General features: G+C 48.4%; 1 protein-coding gene across 2 annotated transcripts in view; it reads left to right on the plus strand.

Annotated features, from left to right (window-relative positions):
- LOC130517755 (astrotactin-2-like) overlaps window positions 1–22040 on the plus strand; it is a 145873-nt gene that overhangs the window by 71765 nt on the left and 52068 nt on the right. For both annotated transcript variants that reach the window (XM_057019845.1, XM_057019844.1), the window contains exons 8-13: window positions 2668–2752; window positions 3185–3259; window positions 4407–4544; window positions 8360–8510; window positions 15642–15808; window positions 17742–17930. In XM_057019845.1, coding sequence (XP_056875825.1) covers window positions 2668–2752; window positions 3185–3259; window positions 4407–4544; window positions 8360–8510; window positions 15642–15808; window positions 17742–17930 — 805 coding nt within the window. The remainder of the gene's footprint in view (window positions 1–2667; window positions 2753–3184; window positions 3260–4406; window positions 4545–8359; window positions 8511–15641; window positions 15809–17741; window positions 17931–22040) is intronic.

Consider the following 22040-nt stretch of genomic DNA (forward strand, 5'->3'; position numbering starts at 1 on the left):
TGGCCATAACCTCAATAATAGCCATTATGAGTCTCCAGCTGTCCTTTTAGATGAGCTCTCAGTTATGCTAACTGTGCTAACTGTGCTACCAGTCTTCTTACGCTGAGCCACAAGCTAAATGATGAGTGTATGAGATGAGAGTTTGTCCTGTCTGGCAGTCTGGCCTCTGCTCTGTTTGAATGCATCCAGTCAGACATTCAACACTGATGCTGAGCGAGTCCTTGCTGGAAACCTTCCCCAGTCCTGCACGGTTAGGCTAAACGTCCCTCAAAAGCTGCTGAGTTGGCTCTTTCTGTCAGAAGGTCTTGTGTTAGCAAGCAGCTAGACATGAGAGCACCTTCTGTTCGGCGCATCTCTTTTGATTTGCGACATCCTGGCTGAACCCTCCACCCTAGACGAACCCGCTGGCATCCAGTCATGAGGTTTTAAATCAAAGACTGTGAGAAATGGTTTCCAGAACCAAAACAAAACGTTTCCTTCAAAACCAAACATGGATCGTTGAGGTCGTAAATGGATGCATCAGAAGTGCAGCCATTTCAGATCGATGCCATACGGCTTCCACACATGGGGAATGATCCAGGCTGAAGTTTAATGACCAGAAAGTCAAAAACATCCCCTCCCGCGCGCTGCCATCGACGCCATTGCGATTTTGCTTTGATTTTCCCACCGCGGGCCGTCTCCCCCTCCCCCGCCATTGATCTTTAAGCAAGTTTCAAGTTTCCTCTCCGAACCCAGCGCGGCTGCCTGGGCTGCGTCTGAACCGACTCTTTGTAGGCGGAAGGGAAAGCTGAGTCTGTCAAGCTGTGTAACTGTTAGCTAATCTGGCCAAATCGCTAATCAACCGGCCGTATAGCTCCCAGTTAATTGCTTGAATCTACCTTAAAGGACTTTGCATAGAGCTACGTGTGATCGTTCTGGTGAAGGTGCATCTAAACACAGCACAACCTTCCTCAGGCTGTTTTGTATGTGTACTGCATGTTAGCATGTGCTGGAATCGGTTATCCGTGACTGCTGTGGACTGTTTACTTTTATGTTTACATCTGAATACATTTGCAAACCGTCTCCATGATCCACATGAACCAGATTTCAGGTTGAAAATCAGGAATTGAAAATCAGGTGAGACGGAATTTCACCTGGGGGGCAGAAATGAGAACAACAGAGCCACTAGAGGTCAAAGCGAAGATGAGATCAAAGCAGACACTGGGATTAAAGCTTCCAGGTGACTGAGCTTCCAATCTCCACCTTTACCCCCCCCCCCCCTTTCCTTTCATGCAAAACTTCTTCAATCAGGAGAATGTCAGACAAACGTAAGAAAGAAATGAAGAAAAACACCGTACCAGCTGCTAGCAAAGCCTCAGCGCTAGCAGCACATTTAGCGTTTGTTGGTAATTTGAGGAGAATCCTCCCGTACAGACAGGATTCCTGGAACTACTGTCTGTGTTGTGTTGGTTGTTTCTGTCTGAACATGGCAGAAATGTAGCTGTCAGAGCGGCTCCTGTGTGCAGCCTCCTCTCGTCTCCCCCCGTCTGTCACTCACAGGTGCAGCCAGCCAGGGCTGCTTGCAAATCACAGTTTGCTGTGGAAATCCTTCTGCTTTGGACGTTTAAGGAGAATAAATGTACAGCGACGGCACTTTTGTCAGCCCGGGCGGCTCAGCCGGCAGGCCGCTAATGAAAATGGTAATTCCGCCGCGCGGGTGGAGGAGTGCGGGAGACGAGATAGGTTATTGTAATTTCCTCTCCGCCTGGAACATGTGACCCGACTGTTCATGAGCATGACAGATTTGTGTGAATTAAACACAATATCTTGGGAGCGGCCGGGGCCAAAGACAGAGACGCCAGAGTCTGGATGTTCCCGGGTGGAAAGTAATGAAAGAAAAATGACAGCATCTGGTGTTTCCTCCAAAATGGAGGTTCATGTGTTTTCAAGTCACAAAGCCCCGCAGCAGCGGTTGGAATTATGGGTACTGGGTGGGCTCTGAGGAGGTGGGTCCCGCGAAACCTCTTTAATGATCTTACACCTGACTGCCCCTCCCCCACTGCATAAACATCTTTCCTTCATTCTTTATTTGTACGTTTTTGAATCCTTCACCTGGGGACTCGACTACAGGCGGCGCCCCGTTTCCAGGTGCTGCATTATTAACCGCGCTGATAAAATGTGAATGATGTTGCCTGTGTTCGTGTTTTGCGGGGTTGTGCCTCCTCGCGGCTCGATTCAGAAGCCGGTATCAGCCGGTCAGAGGTCGGGAATCTTTATTTTAGGGACGCTGTTGAGCTCAGTGATATCAGGTTTCACAGGACGGGGAGTTTATTGAGCTAATAATGGCGCCATCGAGCTATTGTGTCTCTATAAAATGGCTGAATCGGACCTGCTTTCTGCTCTCACCCTCCGCCTGACAGCAAATAAACAGCTATTACAGCCTTGTTTCTGTTGTTATTACCGTCAGACGGTGAAGTCACATCTCCCTTGCCAAGGAGAGGACGTGCGCTGTCTTTGAAGCGTCGTTGAGGCCTCTGCTTTAGCTCGTCGCGAGGCTTTCGTCACAGATGCACATTGGGATGATTGTGGCACGAGCAGGCCGGGGGAGGGGGGTGTGGGGGGGGGGGCGGTCACCTCCTTGCTTCTGCGGGTGAATAAACGTGCTTTTCCTTGTCCCCTCTGCCGCAGGACAATGCAGCTGTCACGAGGGCTATTCCCCGGATCCGGTCCACAAACACCTCTGTGTCCGCAGCGACTGGGGTCGGAACGAAGGGTGAGTCCCGTCCGTGGCGTCTACCGGACCTCGCAGCTAGCGTAACCGCCTGACAGCCACCGCATTGGTCCTTTTATGACCACCGATAACTCAGGGAGACGTCAAACTGTTGCAACCATGCTGGAGCCATTCTTTCATATTGCCCCCCCCCCCCACTCCTTCCCGCAGGAATTAGCCGCGGCCTGACTTTCCTGCTCTTAGCTAACAGAAATTGCTCCTCACTGCGCTGCTGCGGCGGCCTCTGCTGCAGATGCCTTCACATGTTCCTCCTCTCCTGCAGCAAATGGTTATGAGAGCCACCCAGAACTGGCTCCCCTGACCTCTGACCCCCGCATTTTCTCATTTATCCAATGTTCGACGTTCGCGGTCAATTAGCATTTTTGGCAAACTTGCTTACTGGTTTGAGATGTGTCCTGCTTCTTCGTCCTGTAGCCCCTGGCCATACACCAACCTGGAGAAGGGCTACGACCTGGTCACAGGGGAGCAGGCCCCAGAGAGGATCTTCAGGTGAGCCTCACGTTTCTGCTCTTCCTCCAAAGTATGTGGATTCAGTCGGCGCCCAGTTGGAGGCTATCGGTTGTTTTGTGGTGCGTGTGTGTGTGACAGAACACACCCACAGGTCCGCTAGGACAGGCAAGACCGACCTCATTGACCCCCGGTGGTCAGGCCTTTACTGGCGCGTGGTTCCGCCTCTCCTTTGAGACGAGGTCAATGGACCTGACCTTTTTTTTGTGGAGTCCACGACGTTCCGACGGCCCCTCAAGTATCGCTTCGCTGTCCTTTTCCAATGGTTTGGCAGAATCATTGGAAAAGGCGTGTTCCCATAAACGGCCGGGACACTGTGCCAAGTCCCCGGGACCACCGACGAACGCCATATCCCGTAGTTGGAGTTTGTTTCTCCTGTGGGCGCTGGACGCAGCCCTCCACATTCCGCGCCGTCTGCTTCCGATGGCGCCAGCAGACGCGACGTGTCGATCCGGTTCATTCAAGTCGCTGACGGTGGACAAAATTGCAGTTTAATATCGAGCTTTGGCGACAACCAGACCGACGTTGTCACGGCAGGCTGATGCCGACTGTTCCCGAATCCTTTCAGCTCCGGCCGTGCTCATGTGTCATCTTTCAGCTGTCGACCACATGCACGCGGACACGTCGGCGTGTCCTCTCTGTCACGCGCACACTCCGGGAGACAGCAGCCAAATTGAGTGAAGCCGCAGCAGCCGGATGGAAAAGCCGGTTCCTTTAGCGTGTCGGAGGGAGGAGCGCCGGCGATCCGGATCTTCGATCAGAGGAGCGGCCGCCTTGTTGTTGTCGGAGCGACGCCGCTGTTGCAGGAGGTTCCGTTTGTGCTCGCGACGATATTAACCGGCGTCACGCCTCACAGACAAACCCGAGAAACCCGCAACGCAAAGAGCAGGCGGGACCGGCGTCCTCATTCCCTCTCACGCCGTGCAAGAGATGCGCCACCTGTGAATAGCAATTAAAAGAGTTTCCAGGAGGGGCGGAGCCACAGGTTGATAAACACAACTGAAAACAGGTCATTTATTTCACAGTTTGAATCTTCCTCCATCCACCAACAGCTGACCCCCCCCCCCCCCACCACACACACACACACACTTTCATTGACATTCTTCTCCTTGTGGTGGCGCCAACACAGGTCCTTCTACACTCTGGGCCAGGGGTTGTGGCTGCCCGTCAGCAAGAGCTTCGTGGTGCCGCCGGTGGAGCTGTCCATCAACCCCATCGCCAGCTGCAAGACGGACGTGCTGGTTACCGAAGATCCAGGGGAGGTCAGGTCAGTCAGACCCCCCGCAGGGTGTCCTCTCATCCTCCGCCCGACGCTTCCGCAGCAGAACGCATCGGCAAAGGGAGCGGCGTGCCCCGTCGGCGGCCGGGTCCCCCTCCGCCCGGTGTGACGGGTCAAAGAACCAGAACAGAACCACATGAGATTAGAGCCGCGAGGCGCCGACTGTTGTCAAATCGACATAAAATCACATTTCCAGATCAGAACCGTAGCTGGAAACTCGGATCCCTGCACCTGTTTAAAGGCTCCGTGAAGGTCGTGATGGAGGTGGATGTACATCAGTGGCAAAATGAATGAGAGTAAAGCCTTTTTTTCCCACGATTCTTATTCTGGAGCGCCATTTTGGCAAGTTTTCCCTCAGCTGCGCTAACGAAGCCTTAAAAGGTGGAAGGAGTTGTGCGTCTTTTATAGGGAACGACGGGTTTGTGTCACAATTGCGTTAATCAATGTGTCCAATTTAGGAAAACTTACAGCAACTGAGCTGCGTCTTCACAGCCGGAGTCATTCTTATTCTCCCCTCGCCCTGCGCTCCCCGTGTGACTAATGGAGCTCGCCGGGTTACTTCTGCCGGGATAAATCGTCCAAAACGCGCCGCGAATGCACCACGTCTGCAGCCAGGCAGCGGCTGGAGGATTCAGCCGGGTTTAGCTGCTAATCAGCACATGAGCAGACCTTCCACGGCCCAATTAAAAGCAGGTTTTCATCCTCAGTGTGTGAGCCTCATATTAGAATATTTAATTTGCTATTGTTAATAACAGCAAGTGAGATATCACACACCGCCTGGGATAGACTTTCCCTTTTCTCCTGCTTTATTTCCATCCCTTCAGCAGCTGGAACACTAGTCACCGTTGACAACGCACCAAGTAAACAAGACCTTTGATATGCGCGGGAGCCCATTGTATGGCTAATCAAAAGCCCACTTTTGCTGAAATTGTAACGTAATGTTCTGTATTTGGTTAATGATTAGTTCTGCAATCTGTCAGATTGTCATAAATAATGCAAACAGCTCATTATCTGAAGCATTTTTGTGGAACAAAGCCCTCCGGGACCTGACGGAGCTTCTGGCTGATGCACTTTCCCACAGCCTTGAAGCAGATGCTGATTCTAGACACGTTGAGGCGTTGTGGCGCTGCTATTTAAGCGCCCGTTTCTAACGTCTGCGCACCCCGTGATGGACAAGTGTCTCTCTTTCCCTAAAAATAGACCAACAAGTCGGTCCAGGGAGCGATAGCTCTCCCTTGAGAGGCTAGTTGATCAGCTATGCTACTTTATTTTTTTCCGGCTCGACCCAGACCGGCACCCTGTGTTATACGGTCCTCTGTGGTTGGTAATCTAAGAAAGCTCGGCCTCTTTGTCATGTTACTTGGGTGTCGCTGACAGGTAGTCACAGCCTGGCGGGGAATATTACGTGTCGCAGGGTGGTCCCGGCTTTAGCGGTGTTGCCTTCAGGGGATGTAGTCGGTTTCAACGACATGTAGGTGGGTGGTAAATGTGGCAAAGTTCTGCAGCAGAACAGAGAACTGCACCAACGCTCGTCATCTGCCACCTTTTTTTGATATTTAATCTGCGCCTGGATCCATTTCGCTATGCTAGCTGGCGCTAAATATCTTTTATTTACAACATCGGCATAGTCCGAACAATCCTGCTAGCATCGGCGCCACTTTCCTCCTGCAGCGGGCAGATTTTCCTCTCTGATTACGGCCTGTTCGCAGCACATGCACTCTGTTTAATGACCAAATTGCTTGATGAAAGTCAGCATATTTGTAGGAGCTGGAACAAGAGCATTAATCAAGGGCAGGATCGGGGGCTGGAGAAGGGGCCGGGTAATCACGCTGGAGCAGAAGTCTGACTCTAGGCCCGGCCAGGCTGGTCATTCATCATGTAGAAAAGCAAAAGGCAAGAAAGGAGATTAATAACAACTGCATTAGCTGGCGTTTAGATGCAGCCAGTGAGCTTCTGGGTCAGGCAACCGAATAAGAGAGCTAGAGGAGATGATCCTGATTAGCTTTGTCTCATTTATTGGAGCTGAATGAAAGCTGGAGGAGTCGGTTTGTAACACAGCACCTTTTTACTCCTCTGCCCTGTTCGGACCAGCTGGATTAATTAAACCGGGAGGCTGACTCTGCCCTGATTCCATGTGTTGCACACCAATTTAAGAGGCATTCCAAAGGTCTCTCTGCATTTCCTCCAGCCTCCGTGTCCCCATTTTTCCTCTTTTTGGACTGTCTTGCGCTGCATTTCTGAATTGATTGTTTCCCTCCATCTTTGAGTCACTCTTCCCCACGTCCAGGAGCTCAGCTGGTTAGTATGCGCCTCGCGGCTCAGGCAACCCATTATTTTTGTCTGTCTCACCTTCCCCACCCTGTGTTTTCCTCTGAATTAAGGAGTCATTTGTCAATGTTTTGAGTGGCTGCCAAAAGGAACTGATGCACAGAATGCCATTTGTTGTCTGTCTAATTCAGAAAAAAATGGAGTTACCAAATAAAGAACCCCCCCCCCCTCCTAAAAACAGCAAAAAACAGGAAGCCAGGCGACAGACGCCGAGCAAGCTGTTGCTTTCCGGTGAAATAAAAGAGGTGCACAAAGCGTCTCGGAGGCGCCGCTGAGGGGTGTTGATGGAGCCGTAGCTGCAGCATAATCTCAGCTAATCTGTCCCCGTTTTCATCCATCAGCCGACGGCGGCTGTGGAGAATAACAACATCGGAGTGTCCAAATGAACTGTCCTCAAACCCTTTATGTCCAAAGGTTCCTCTCCTGATAATGTGCTGAAACACGTTTGAACTGTCCTTCGTCTGACTATAGCAGCTAGGCTAGTGCTTTGTTCAGCTCCGAATTACCAAACAATGGAGCTTTTCCAACTTAAAACAGTTGCCATGGCGATGCCTTTGCCTTTGGCCCACAAAGCTAACTGAGCAATTTTAGCACTTGAAATAGCACAAAGGACAACAGGCCCAGTAGGGCAGCAATGGGTCAGACCTTGTTGAGGAATAAAAGGCGTACTTTGATAACGCCTGGATTTTAAAATATAAAGTGACCGCGGTGCTCTCCGTCTTTTTCTGACGCAAACGGCCAGCTCGAAATGCGTTTAATTTTTTTCACATTTTCATCCAGCAGCTCGAACCGAGAGCAAGTTGACTTCACCACCTTCTCCATGAACAGCACGTTTACTTTTTGGTCGCAGTTGCCCGTTGGAGCGGTCGGGCGGAGACTTGTAATCACATTACGATGATTTAAAGTTGGTGGTCCGCAAAGAGACACTGACCGGCCACAATGCTAACCAGCTCATCCATCATCTAATATGGTCTTTTCCAGTCTTGCGGAGGGTAAAATCCCTTTCAGCACTGGCGTTTTATGGTGAGAGGCTGCAGTTTTGTGAGTCTGCAAAGAAAAAGCCCATCCTTCACTGTGGCGCCGCGGCGTTCTGCGCTGCCTGTTTGGGCCGCAGGAGTTGATGGAGCTGTCATTTCTCGAGACGGCGCACAGAAAACTCCCCTTTTATTTCCTCTTCCCCTGTCTGTCTTTTAAAAAGGGAACATTGCCTGCTCTCCAGTTTGGCACGAGAGATAGCTGCTCGCGTGTTAGCGTGCAGACGTAGCAGTCGGCGCTGTGGAGAAACCATGTAAAGAACCTGACGTGACAGGAAAACAAGCACAGAAATAGTAGAGTAGGCTATACCGGCGCAAATAAAGGGAGGTTTCCATCCAGTGGCCTCCAGGGGGCGCCAAATCATTCCATGAATAAAGCTCAAACCAAGAAGATGATGATGATGTCCTAACTGTGTGTGTTTTTATCTTTGTCTCCACTAGAGAAGAAGCCATGATGTCCACTTACTTTGAAACGGTGGAGGACCTCCTGGCGTCCTTCGGACCCGTGCGCGACTGCTCCAAAGACAACGGCGGCTGCAAGAAGAACTTCAAGTGTGTTTCTGACCGACAGCTGGAGTCCTCTGGCTGCCTGGTGGGTAAAGTTACCCAGAAGCGCCCGGCGCAGAGGCGCTAATTCCTTAAATTCAGTCTGCGTAATTATTAGGGGTTGGAGAGTTCGTGTTGCACCTCTGCGCCGCAGATGTGTGTGTGCCAATAACACCCTCTCTGATAGGATGCCGGGTATCTGAACTTAGGAGCTGGGTTGTCAAGCTGCACCGAGGTTGAGACACAGCTAACTAGCGATTGCGCTGAGAGGCTGGGGCTGAGAGGTGAGCCCTGCGGGGCAGACGGGGAGCAACTCTTGAAGTGACAGTTGGAGAACTTTCACAACTGAAAGGGTATCGTGTGATAAATGGCATAAACCCCCCCTATTTACATAATTGCGCATGCTTTTTAATGGCTCCTTCCCAAGATGATGCCACTCATTAAAACCACACGCCATCTGTTGTTTAGCGGCACTTTCCCAAGGTTTCCGAACAATCTGATATTGCTTGTTTAAAGACACACGTGCAGTTTGAAGCCTCTAATAAGTCACATTTTATAGCCACCGGTGATGGGCTTTTGCCCCCGGTTACCTTTGACTGTTCAACAGCGTCTCATTAAGTGAGCTGTGTGAGGTTCAGGGTGAAGTGTTTCTTTTAGCGACAGCAGGAAGCAGCAGATCGATGGTGCACTCATGAACTTTGGCACCATTTGATGCACTTTTCATCGTCGCCAAGCACCTGCTAATGTCCTGCTCTGCACAACTGTACTGTACACTCGCAGGACCATTGAAATCTGTCCTTAATAACCAAATGAGTCTGTCTCGGTATCCTCCGCTATTAGCGTAGCGACGCTGCGATACCGCATTATTTAACTGGGAAAGCCAGTCGGTGCTAAACTGCTCACTCATTTAGACGCATCAACAACACGACCTATTAAAAGGTGTGTTTTTTTTAATGGTGCTGCCACTTTAAAATGAGACAGCGTTGTAAAAGTTTTTCCCTGGCATATATTCAGGCCCAGCTTCCTGTGCCAGAGGTCCTGACAGAAGTGGGCGGGGCCGGGCCGTAAAGTAATTAAATTGATGAGCCGTCTCAGCGGCTGTAGGGCAGCTCTGCGAGTCATTAACGGTTCCGAGAGAAGACGTAAATCGACCTCTGCTTTCCGACGGTTTTGCGAGGACGTGGCTGCGTTTGCGTCTCCTCGTGGCCTTAAAATGGGACGTGCTATCGTTATCATGCCGTGCACCCCCCTGTTGCAGGGGCTGGAGCGGTGCGCGCAGGCCTCTGGTACTAATGATCTACGTGCTGCTTCTACAGCTTTTTAAATAGATGCATTAATCCAGCCATCTGCAACTTTTTCTTTGAGTTTCTGTCTGTGTTGCCATGGCGACTGTGCCACATTAACACATTTCTGTCATATCTTCCAATCATTTATTCAGAATGAAGACAGATTGTTGGGTTTGGTACCTTTTTCTTCCATGATGTAAGTGTTTTCTTTTGGAGACCATCAGTGCTGCGGTGTTGTTGTATACAGTTTTAGCATTGCTAAGCTAAATAACCTGTTTGTCTCCTTATTGGACGGGTATGTTTGGCTAGTACGAGTTACCCTGTTTGTGTGTTAAATAACAGCGCAGTTTGTATCGTGCAGAACCAAGGAACTTTAGCTGAACTCAGCAAGGTAATCGGCAACGGAGGGAATTCCTCGGTATAAGACTTCAAACTCCACGCGCGTCCCTGGACATGTGGCACATTTAGCTGATGTTCCCGCTGAATCCATATGCTGTCAACCTCCCTCTGGAATTCAGGAGAAGATTCCTGAAAGCTGGAGCATCAACTATACACAACGTTGAAGCCGTCGCGTCTTCAAAGTTGGTCTTTTCGGGCTGCTGTTATTTCAGCCGTCTGAGCGTCGCCGCTCCATTAGCAGACGCGTCCCTCAAGGCCGCCTGCTACTCTCGGGACAGGTAAAATGACATTCTGAAAAGCAAATTCCGGGAAGATTTAGGTTTTTGGTAACCTCGTCGTATTGATTTCTTTTTTTCGTCCTGTCTCTGGCACTTCTGAGCTCTTCCGGTTGCTAGTGTTAGCTCTTGCAGCTGTTGTGGCTGAAGCAACATGATCTTCGCTGCCTCGCGTCGCTTCTGTGCTCACTTCACATCGACAGATTGTTGATGGGTGTTAATAAGGGGTGAAATCTCGCTAACCCAGGCAGCTCTTGCCCCTGAAACATCCGCACAAATGAGAGCTATTTATCATCCATCCTTTCGTTCGGTTAGCGTAGCGACAGCACGTGAATCGGTAAAGGATGGCAGCTGATGGTCCTCCGTCCATCTTAATATTCACGTGCACATTTACTCACACGTTAACCCACCCGAGGGCCGTCCCAAGAGTCAACTTAGCTTGTGTGTCTTTGGAATCCAGGTTCATCAAGGTAATAGGAAAACTCCCAGTTTTCGGGGAGTTGGCAGTTTCAGCCGTCTTTCATCTGAAGCTAAAGCAACGCTTAACTAAATATAAACAATTAACAATTAAGTTAATTATTGTTGACTGTAGCTTTAGCTCCATCTGTGGACACCAGACGGAGAAACGGGAACCTGCCAGAGATGTTTGGATTATCACCGAAACTCCGAAAATTCAAACTTTGACAGCTCTTTGGGGGGGAAACACAGCAGCGATATGGGAGCATCAATCCAGCGGTGGAGGGAACGACCCCATTCCGGTGGGACCTGTCTTCAATGTTCCACTGTCACTGATGTGCTCTGTCCACCCCCCCCCCACCCCCCCAGCGGGACTGCTCGGGTGAGTCCAGACGTCTGTAAACAGGAATCGTCTGCCGTTTCTCTGACTCTCGGTTTTGATCGCCGCCGCTGAGGTCGCCGTGCTTTTAGGAAATTGCGGCTCTTTTGCGTATGGCTGTATCCAGAGTGGGCATCCATCTCAATAATGGAGGTCCTCAGAAGCAGATGGGAGGATATTAATGGCGTATCCTTCATCCGTTGATGCCCCTTTTGGGATGTGTATCTGGTGAAGCAGTTGGGATGCAGCTCTGGCAGAAACTCCAAAACTTGTATTTTATATAAGAGCTTAACTTGTCAGACCTTCTGGAGTTCAGGAGACTGCTTTAAGGAAACAGACCTCGGGCTCCAATTCCATTGTAAATGTCATCTATAATCCCCCAGCACTCAGGAGTTTATTAAATATGTTGCACGCTCCAAAAGGAATTAAATAATGAGGCGTCAGCGTGGAGGCAGATTTCCACTCGGCTGCCTTTCGCTTGCAAAAACGCGTCAGCTGGGAAGGAAAAAAGCAGTTTTCTCGGACAAACGTTCAGCGCAGACTTCCTCCCTCTGCCCGTCTCCCTCCTCATCGCCGCCCCTCCCGCGCATTCATTACCGCTGACTTCCAACACTCGTCCTTGTCCAGAGGAAAATGACTATAATCCCCATCGCCGCCGGAAGCTCTCGCTGTCGGCGAAGGCGGGGACGAGCGTTCATTTACCCGCTTCTGCGGCCCTTAAGAGGGAAATGATGGCGGCGGCATCGCCGAAGCTGCAGCGCACGTTCGCTAACCTCACGGCCTACACATCCTGACGTGGGGGGATTTCACTCTTCCGATATGCAATAAAATCCTTAAAGGGCAAATTTATGAACAAACCAGCCTGAATATTATATCTCAAAGGGCAGGACGCTGCATCAAAACTAGCTAGCTAGTTTTCCCAGCACTCCCAGATGCTAAGAAACAAACCGTTTTACGGACATGAAAGATGGAAATCCGGAAAAGTCAGCACCTCGGCGAGCTACATTATTAATCGGGGGTGAGAAAAGGCTCGAGCGGCGTGTCCGTTTAATAATCTATGTCTCTCTGATCGTGCAAGACAGTGAAAATGCAAAATAAGCATCATCAATAAACCATGACTCGGGTTTTCTGTCCAAAAAAATAGGCCCGCATTCGGATCCTGCTTCTAAGGATTTGATCTTCATTTATGTATCATTGTACTCCAGAGGCTGAGAATTCCAGGTTATTCAGGGAATTCCAGGAATTTCACATTAGACCGGCTCGGTTCTGGGGGGGTCGTTGTCGCAGCAACAACTACAAACCTGACAGGAAAGAGGAACAGACCACCTGACCATCACTGTCACGCCGGCAGCATTAAGGTTTCGCCTTCTCACGCCGCTGTTAAGCGACTTCCTGTTCACCAGACGTCTGATTTGCGACGGCAGAGAGGCCAAAGCTTCGGCTGTTAATGCGGCTGAACACCGGCAGCCTTTTATCCGTGATGCCGTGAAGGATTTCTGTTATCTACAAAAACAAACCAACTCAAACAAACCATCTCTCGCTTTTTATTCACAGGAAAAACAACGATTGCAGCAGCCCAAAAAAGAAAAAAAGAAAAAAGCACCTTTGGGCAACATTATTCCCTGCAGCGGAAGTAGGAAGTTTAAATATGAAGCAGAAATTAGCATGAATAGGAGGAAAAACAGGTGTGTGTGGAGGTCTGTGGTGTGGAACTCTCACCAGGGGCCCTGATGAATGTATTTCACACTGTGTGTGTGTGTGTGTGTGTGTGTGTGTGTGTGTGTGTGTGTGTGTGTGTGTGTGTGTGTGTGTGTCTCGACCTGATGGAGCCGTCAGCTACATTCGCATTAAAACCTGTTTTCTTTTTTGTTGTCTCCTTTGCACCTGTTAGCCGTGACTCAGACGTGCGTTAGCTCCCAGATATCTCGCACGCACGCACGCTCATTATTTTCCATTAAAGGTCACCGTGGCAACCGACCTCGCGTAACCGCCGCTTCCTCCTTTTCTTTGATCCACAAATATGCCTTTACCAGCCTCCGCCTCGGTATGGAGCCGGCTGGATGTGCAGCGCGAGCGGCTCTTCTGTAGCTTTCCTTCCAATTAACGCTCAGACTTTCTTCTACTTTCACCTGTTTTTTTTCTTTCTCCCGAAGCACTTGAAAGCCTTCCGAGCTCCTGAGAGCCCCCGGCCATGGCATCGCTGCGCAGTCCTTTAGTTCAGTCCTTTCAGGAGTAGCTGCGGCTCGGTTTGAGCGGGAGAAACACGCCGCCGCTCCCCACCGTCCAGATGCTCGAGGACCAACAGGAGGATCCCCTACACACACACACACACTCACACACACACACACACACACACACCCTGCACCAATCTCCGGCTCATTCTTCATGTTAAATGGCTACAGGTGGAGAAATAAATGGTGGCTGCCTGTAAAAATGGGAACAACAATGTCAGAAACTCCAGTTGGAGATGTGATTTGGAACTTTTGACTGATGCCTCTATATATCTGTGCATGTCAGGAACAGGCTGTGCTTCTGCTGCCCCGCTGCCAACTCCATCCTCCCCTTTTCACAGTGTTATAAATACATTGTGGCATCTAATCTATAATATTCCAGATGATACCCCCCCCCCTTTCTCCTCATATTTAATTGAACCAGTGGATTTGTAAGCACAGACTCACATCCTGACGGCTCTTCTGTTGTTGCTTCTCAATCTTTAATGTTCTTCAGTGATAAGTAATTAGTCAGTTGTCAAAAGCTAATTCTTTTTTAATGCATTTTCAATTATTGATCAGTTGCCAGGGCTGGTAATTACAGTAACAAACTCACAATCGGCGGCTCAGTTCGCCGCTCCGGCGCTGCGCAGTTGTTGCAAAAGAAATGACAATGTGAAAACCTTTCATTGAGACGGCGAGACGGTTCGCTCCCGCCCCGGCGGGATGAGGGTTCTGATTCTGACCAGGAAGTAAAGTCTGACATGGATGAGATTGTCTCACAAACGTGGACCGTCGTTGAACTTTGCCCCATTCTTTAGCCACAGTAGCTGATTTTGCTGAAATGTCATATTTATCTGCCCTGATTCCCAGTCAAACCTGCGTCTCCTGCCATGATGTTCCTCATTATTTATCAGAAATAGAGACTGTTCGTGAAAATGAACCTCTCGCCGCTGGATGCTGCCCGATGGTCCGGTTCGCTTCATGCTGCAGCCATCCATCCGTCCGTTAGCTTCACTTAAAAAAACTTCCTTAACTCGAGTTCCACAAAAACAAAAGACTTTTGAAACTGTCTGACTGACTTTGGAAACTTTGACACGTCATCGTTCTCCTGAACCTTCACCAGTGTGAACGGAACACGTCGACACTCGCTAAGAAGAAATAGCAGCTCCGAGAGAAGTGCGAAATCTGCCACATTCCCAGCATGTCTGTTAATTAATTGTTGCTTTCCAAGCCCAGCAGGCGAGACATGTTTCATTTCATTAAAAATTACCATTTTCCTCCATGATTACAATAAATTATTCAGTGTATCAATTACTCTATGCTGCATCTTAACCGTTCAATTAAAGGGGAAATAAATGCTGCCGCCGCCTCTGAAGTCTGTCTGGTTGGGACAGAACATCAGCAGTGATGAGTTTAATTATTCCGACGCTCTTGTCTGTCAGGAAAGGATCTGATGTGTGCGGCGTCGCCACGTCGTAGCGAGCACGAAGCTCGCTAATTCAATCGATTGCACTTTTTTTTGCTGAAGTTCCCTTCAGGCCGTTCACATCAGTCATACATCGTCCGCTGTATCATAATAATGGTTCCTAATGTATATGCTGATATTTCTGTTAGTGATGGCAGCGTATTTAACCTTGAACTCTGCGCTGAGCACAAAAGCGTTAGCATTAGCGCTTCTCTCGCTTGATAAGCAGAAAAGTTAATCAAGTACACCCTTGTTTTGAGGGGTGTGTGTGTGTGAGAGAGAGAGATACAGCCTAAATCATGATTAGTATGCTGTTAAGTCGACAAGTTATTAACAGTAAGTGAAATTAATTTTTAATGAGTCCGGTCCTGCTGTAAAATCCATCTGCTGTTGTTGCATTCATGCCCAATTAGTACTTCTAATGCTGGAGGAAATATAATTCATTAAAACAAAACACTTCATAAATTAAATCCTGTACAGTATATTGATAAGGAGCCTGTTCAGCTGTTTTGAAGTGCAGTTCTCACAAACTGACCGGTCGCAAAGATGAGATTTCTGCTCCTCTTTACGAGGACGAGTCCTCCGGGTTTTCTCCTCAGGAGATAATTGCCCCTTCAGATCTGTATGATACTGATTGGATCGCTGGTGCTGACCCCACGATTTGACTCCCTGATTTAAACCTTCCTCTTCCTCTCTCTCTGCAGTGTCCTGCAGGGCTGAGGCCAATGAAGGATGGCTCAGGTTGCTATGACTACTCCAGGGGCATCGACTGTACAGATGGCTTCAACGGAGGGTGCGAGCAGCTGTGTCTCCAGCAGCTCGTACCCCTGGAAGACGACCCCGGTTCCAGCAACATGCTCATGTTTTGCGGGTGAGAATCATAATTAACACTCGAAGCTAATAAAATGAGCCGCATCCAAGCCGTTTCTCAATATGCCTGCTTGCGTTCTCGCGTACTTGCGAGACCTCGTGAGTTCTGCTCCAGTTCTAAGTACAATCTGCCACTTGAACACTTTGGGCCGTTGTGGGATACCTAGCTGTCCACAGCATGATGCATTCTTGATTAAAAAAATAGGGCAGATTCTTTGTAGCGTACTTGGACAAGCACAAGTATAGACAAGCACACAGCAGTGTAGATGTTCCAGATATGCACTTAGTTCTGGACACAAACCTTATAAAACTGTCCAGATAAACTCAAGGCCGATACATTTCTGAGCCCGTTTACATTTCCATAAATGTCTGACATAATTGCTCAATTGTAATAATCATATCTGATGCATTCAGTGGGAAAATGTACAGAAGCTATTACCTTTTCTGCAGTTTTCAATTTGAATAACAGTTAAATGTATATGTGGATATCCAGTTGGCATGGTAAAGGGGGAAAAGAAATGAACTTTATAGGAAGAGTTAAAAGCTGAGGAGAGATAATTGTTCTGAGTCCATTAAAAAGATGTTTCCTGGAAGGCTGAGAGATGATTCAGGGGTGTTGGTTTCACATCGAAACACCCAGCAGAAAGGTTGATCTTTCCGGTCCAACTTTATTCCAAATTGAAAAGAAGGAAATGAAACCTAAAGACACAGTTGGGGCTGTTCAGTGAAGAATTGAACCATTTCCATCTTTCAGTCCAATTATCAGATTCCTTTCAGAATATGTACATAAGGAGTGATGTCACTTCCTCTTCCATTCATAACATCTGGTGATGTCACCTCCGGTCTGAGCGTTATAACCCCACCTTCCACTCCTGTCCCCTTCTGTCGCGTCAGATCTCAGAGCCACGAGAGAATAAATCCAATTCATGCCTACAATGAAGAAACCGGACAAAATCCAAGCGACGGTTATCTGACAAAGCAGATCACATGACCAGAAAATTCCAGATAAACAGCGCGGATCAGATTGTTGTAGTCGTGTAAACAGGCTCATTGGTTTAATGAGAATAGGGAGCTGATTGTTTAAATGATTCAAAGGTTTGGCATAAATACGAAGTGTCAACCCAAACGTGTGGAATCGCCTCTCGACACAGTCGGCTGTTGACTTTTAGCGTTGGCCACGTTGCCTGCTTGAGCTAACAGCTTTGAGGCAGAGTAAAATGGCAGCGAGACGGCCGCCGTTGCCGCACAGATTTGCCAGGAAGCCCTCCCTTCGCACCGAGCCCTCATTGGCTGCCCGGGCCCGAAACGTTGTCTCCAGCCAAAAGCAGCAGATGCTCGGCCGCGTCTGTCAGGGAAAACTGCGGAGATGAATAACGGAGACGGGATAGCTGTGACCGCCGGTTCACACGCGCTTTCGCTTGGAATCTGTTTCTCCCGGCGGAGAGAACACGTGCGGTACTTTCAATTACACTTGCTCGGCCTCTCTAATGTGAGAAACATCTCATCTTCGCGTCTCCTTCCATTAGCCTGCCTTTGGTCCATCCGGTCTACGCCCACCTTATCGCGTCGGGGTGATATTTTTCCTCCCTCTGTGACGGGAGCCGCATCCTAAACGACCTGCGCCAGTTGCAGAGGGATCATTCCTCTAGATTCTCCTTGAAGCTCCAATAAACACTCCTGCTCTAAGGCGCCTTCAGTCTCTTAAGACCTCATTACTTTGGCGTGCGGGAGTTCCACCCGATGCTTAAGAGGCCTCTCTTTATGCATTGTTAATTTATGTTTGTGTATATGGGGGTTTGCATCAAGTATAGATGTTGTCCTACAGTCAGCTTGTAGCTTGGCTTCGGGATCAGAAAGAACAAATCCTAAACGTCCTGCTGACAGCTCTCCTCTCCTCTCCTCCTCCTCCTCCTCCTCCTCCTCCTCCTCCTCAGGTGCGTGCAGGAGTACAAGCTAGCGCAGGACGGACGCTCCTGCCTCCTGCAGTCAGACAACTGTGAGGGACCCAAGTGCCCGAGGCAGGGCGTCCACTTCAACGACACCCTGTTTGGCGAGATGCTGCACGGCTACGACAACAAAACCCAGCAGGTCAACCTGGGACAGATCTTCCAGATGACCTTCCGGTAACTACCGCGCAGCGACACACAGAAACTTTGCGGCATTAATCTGCGCCGAGTGTCGGGAGAGATTAGAGGCGTCTGAGATCTCGGTCGGGGATCGGCGCACGCGCACGTGCACGTGCGTCTCAAACAGATGCGCGCGTGCGCGGCAGGCGGCGTGCGGTGAAGGATGGCTGTTTGAGCGAGGATTGAGACTCCGCCAGCGGCGTTTCTGCCGAAAACCGTCAACCTTCTGAAAAACCTGGCTCACTCTGATAAGTCGCAAGCTGTTTGTGGTGAAACGCTTCTGTAATCTCAAAGCGATGACGGCAGTCTATTTTTTGCACGGAAACAAATGCACAAAGGGGGTAAAATACTCTAAATATAATCATCTGTGATGCGCGTTTACTCGCACAGATTGTAGTTTGACAGGTTTCAGCTGTAAACACTATTTTTTCTGTTGTGTTCTGCCACCACAGATGAGAAAACAAATATACAGATGATATCATATTTTCAGCTGTTTTGCCTCTATTTCAGTTCTACTTAGACGCACGTATGTGGAGTGAACTATGCGTCAGGATATCAGATGGGTGTTTTGAACGAGGAAAGAGAAAAGAAATTGTCCTTTATTGGATTTAAACGCTGAAATGACGCATTTGTCCATTAAAAAGATGCTTCCTGGAAGACTCTCAGATGATTCAGGGAAGTTCCTTTCACATCATTTCTCATCAGAAAGGTTCTAAAGTTTCATCCCTGAGGTGAAACTTTATTAGAAATGGAAAACAGTCAAGGAAACGTCTGCTCCTTGCAGATGTAGCTGTGGTCGTCAGTGAGGAATGAAATGGTCGAGGGTTTAAAGGCTGAAATAAAAGGCTGCGGTATTTAGATGAGGATTACTACCTTCGATCTCCTAAAGAGCCGTGAGCTGAAGGAGGCTTAGAGTCCATCTCAGGCCGTTTTGTCGAAAAGACTGACACAAAGTTCCGTTTCCCCGAACTGAAATCATTTGGGGACGCCCCTGAAACATCAAACGTAACCAGCAGGCTGACGGATCAAAAAGCAGGAGCGCTTCTTTGACGCCAGGAGGAATCAAACGCTCTGAATCGCTTTGGTCTAAAGCTGCACAGGAACTAGTCCACCTTCAGTGTTCCACTGAACTCGCAGGTTTACACCAATCCGCAGCAGCTAAAGACGTTTGCCACAGTTCTGCTGGGCCTTAAACATGATGGGATACACGTTTCTGCTGCTGCATGACAGCTTCAAACCAAACACATCACACAATTTAAAAAAAAAGAAGATACCACTGCATTAAAAAGTCATAAATTACAGATCCTTCCCATCTAATCTGCACTGTGCTTTGGGACGCACTCTCGCATCCGTCTTTATTTTGGCCCAAACAGTTCAGACAGAAGTGCGGATAACGGATTTTTTAAAACAAACAGTAGCTGCAACGAGGTCTCAGCTGTGGGCTGAATGGAGGCGCGGCTCCATCAATAGTCATCATAGTTACAACAATTAGAAAAAAATGACTACTGGAAAAATAGTTATCAACGATGCCTGTACATTATGAGTGTTTTGTTTTCACATTTAACATTAGCTGTACATATTTGAACTCGACAGGCTTTCCAATGAACAATAAAATAAATGGGACCAAATTTTGATTTTAAAAATACAAAAATCCACCCATGAATTAGTGTGCAAAAACAGACTCTACCACCGTGTATGGCAGAATTCTCTTCATTCTTGCATGTCTGTCCCATTAAAAATATCTATTTTACCCCGAAATACGACAATAAGTCAAACTTATACATGGCAGGGGCACCTTGACAATGTTTTCCCTTCAGATACCAACATGCTGTCTGTCTCGTGCCCCATATGTCGTGTTGCTCTTCTTCTGCTTTTGATAGACTGGATACAATAATGGTGCGTTGCTGCCCCCACAGGACTACAGAGGAAGGGTGTGTATAAAAGATGGACGTTTTCTTTGGGCAGCCAGAGCTTTTTGAAGTGAGGCTGCAATCCACACATGAAATACCCATTCAAAATATATTTTTTTACAATCTATAAACAGCTCGAAAAATAATCAGATGGTCTATCGATAACTATTTAATGCTTTAAACTGGAGGCCTGACGAACAATACAATACTCAGATTGTTCGTACAGTTAACAAACAATATTCTAGCTCCGCCCTCTTGTCCATATATGGTTACTTCTGGCTCCTGAAATGATTTTGACAGCCTGTAAGCCAAACCAGTGGGTGTCATCACGGATGTTTTTTAACCCCACACTTAAACGATGCAGCTTGGAGGCTCGGCGAGACATCTCATGATGTTTAATTATCGTAACATCCCGTGGCTCGATATCTCATCCCACCCCTAGCAATTAGCACGGCGCTCCAGCCGGAGCTCAGCCTTTTTCTTTCGAGGTGCTGAGGTTTGAAACTCTGACACTGCCTCCAGTCTCAAAGTCATCGCAGTCAAATGTATTCAGTGACAAACTGCTCTGCATCCTCTGACTGAGAAGATATTTAATCAGCTAACTGCAGCTCTTCACCCCTGTGCATCAGTCGGATCTTCTGCAGGAGAAAAGCTCGGCACATCGGGTTCAGCACATCTGCTCCTGCAGTGGAGTGACTTCGCCCTGCCTCTATCTTCATTTCATTACACCTGCTCAATTTGCACCTGCTCCTGCAAGCAAGAAAAATTTCCATGCTAATTGCGAGTATGCGAGAAATTGTCAGGGGCACTTAAGCTCCCGGCACGCTTTACTGATTAGACAAGAATAATGCACTTCCAGACAGACGTTCGTTCCCCTATAGGTGACTCTGCTACGAGGGTAAAACAGCATTACTGTAAAGGCAAACTAGTAAAAATCTGACAAATACAAGGCTCGTCGCCCAGCGCCTTTAATTACATGTATTAGTCACACCACATCACCAGTGAGCTCACGCCGCTCATTAAACCCTGTTTTTATCAGAAGAATGTCTTCTGAATAAGTTCCCCCCCCTACATGCTGCAAACTGGATTGGAAGTGTGTGTGTGTGTGTGTGTATGTGTGTGTGTGTGGGGGGGGGGGCACTGTGAGGATCTGCCGTTCTCATTTTCTCCGTGTTCCTCCGTGTTTGCTTTGAAATTCAGATCTGATTCCACGCACCTTTGTTGTTTTTACTCCGGTCTAGTACCAATTTTCTGCGTCTCTCCGGCAGCACAGCGAACAGGCGCGTGTTTAAGCTGAGTTGCAGGATCTGAATTGCAACACAAAGGCTTTATTTACGCGACATATTGACAGCGACGGAACCATAATCATATTTTCTTGCTCTCAAAGGGGCCCAGAAAATGACAATAGTATAGAAATCTCTTCAACTTACCCGCATGATTAAAGAACCGGTCCCAACTATTCATGGAAAAGAAGTGCAACCATCAAGGTGAATGTAGACACACACACACGCATTTTAAAAGTATGTGATAAGCCCCATTACATGATTCGTACCATCATATACAGCAGAATATGCTATATGAGCATGATCAGCTAAATTAGATCCAGGGAAAATGCCAGACCTGCAAGGAGACAGACCCAGCGAAGCGTTAATGTGCGTTTTGGGCATTTCTTTCCACTAAGATGCATCTGGTTTTCAGCATTTTGCAGTTTTCAATGAATTAAATGTTTGTAGTTGCCGTCTAATTTGATAGATTGATCTCAAATTGGTTCACTCGTGGCGGTGTGTAGAGCAGAGCTTTGGAGGAACCACAATCCTGAACGAGCAGAACAATCGAAGCATCAGTAAGTTTCTATTTTTTGGTGGAGGTGTCTGTGTACCCCCCCACCCCCTTCCGGAGCTGGTGCATCACGGAATCATAACGCGGCCTTGATATTACACCCGTCCTACATCCAAACCTGCAGCACAGATTAGGAAGGAGTGCACGCCAATTCAGCCGACTCGTTCCTACTCGATCTTTAAAGTGCATGAAAACATTGAAAATTTCATTACCTTCGGTATTATCTCATCATGGTGGTGCCGGTGACAACACGTGGGACAGAACCCACGTACAGGCGCGACACTTGAGAGGCAGTAATGAGCTCGGCAGTTTAATATTAAATGCAGGGGGCTTAGGAGGTGTGGAAGCAGGCTCAGAT

The sequence above is a fragment of the Takifugu flavidus genome, chromosome 20 (genome assembly GCF_003711565.1).
Source record: "Takifugu flavidus isolate HTHZ2018 chromosome 20, ASM371156v2, whole genome shotgun sequence".
NCBI classification, from domain to species: domain Eukaryota; kingdom Metazoa; phylum Chordata; class Actinopteri; order Tetraodontiformes; family Tetraodontidae; genus Takifugu; species Takifugu flavidus.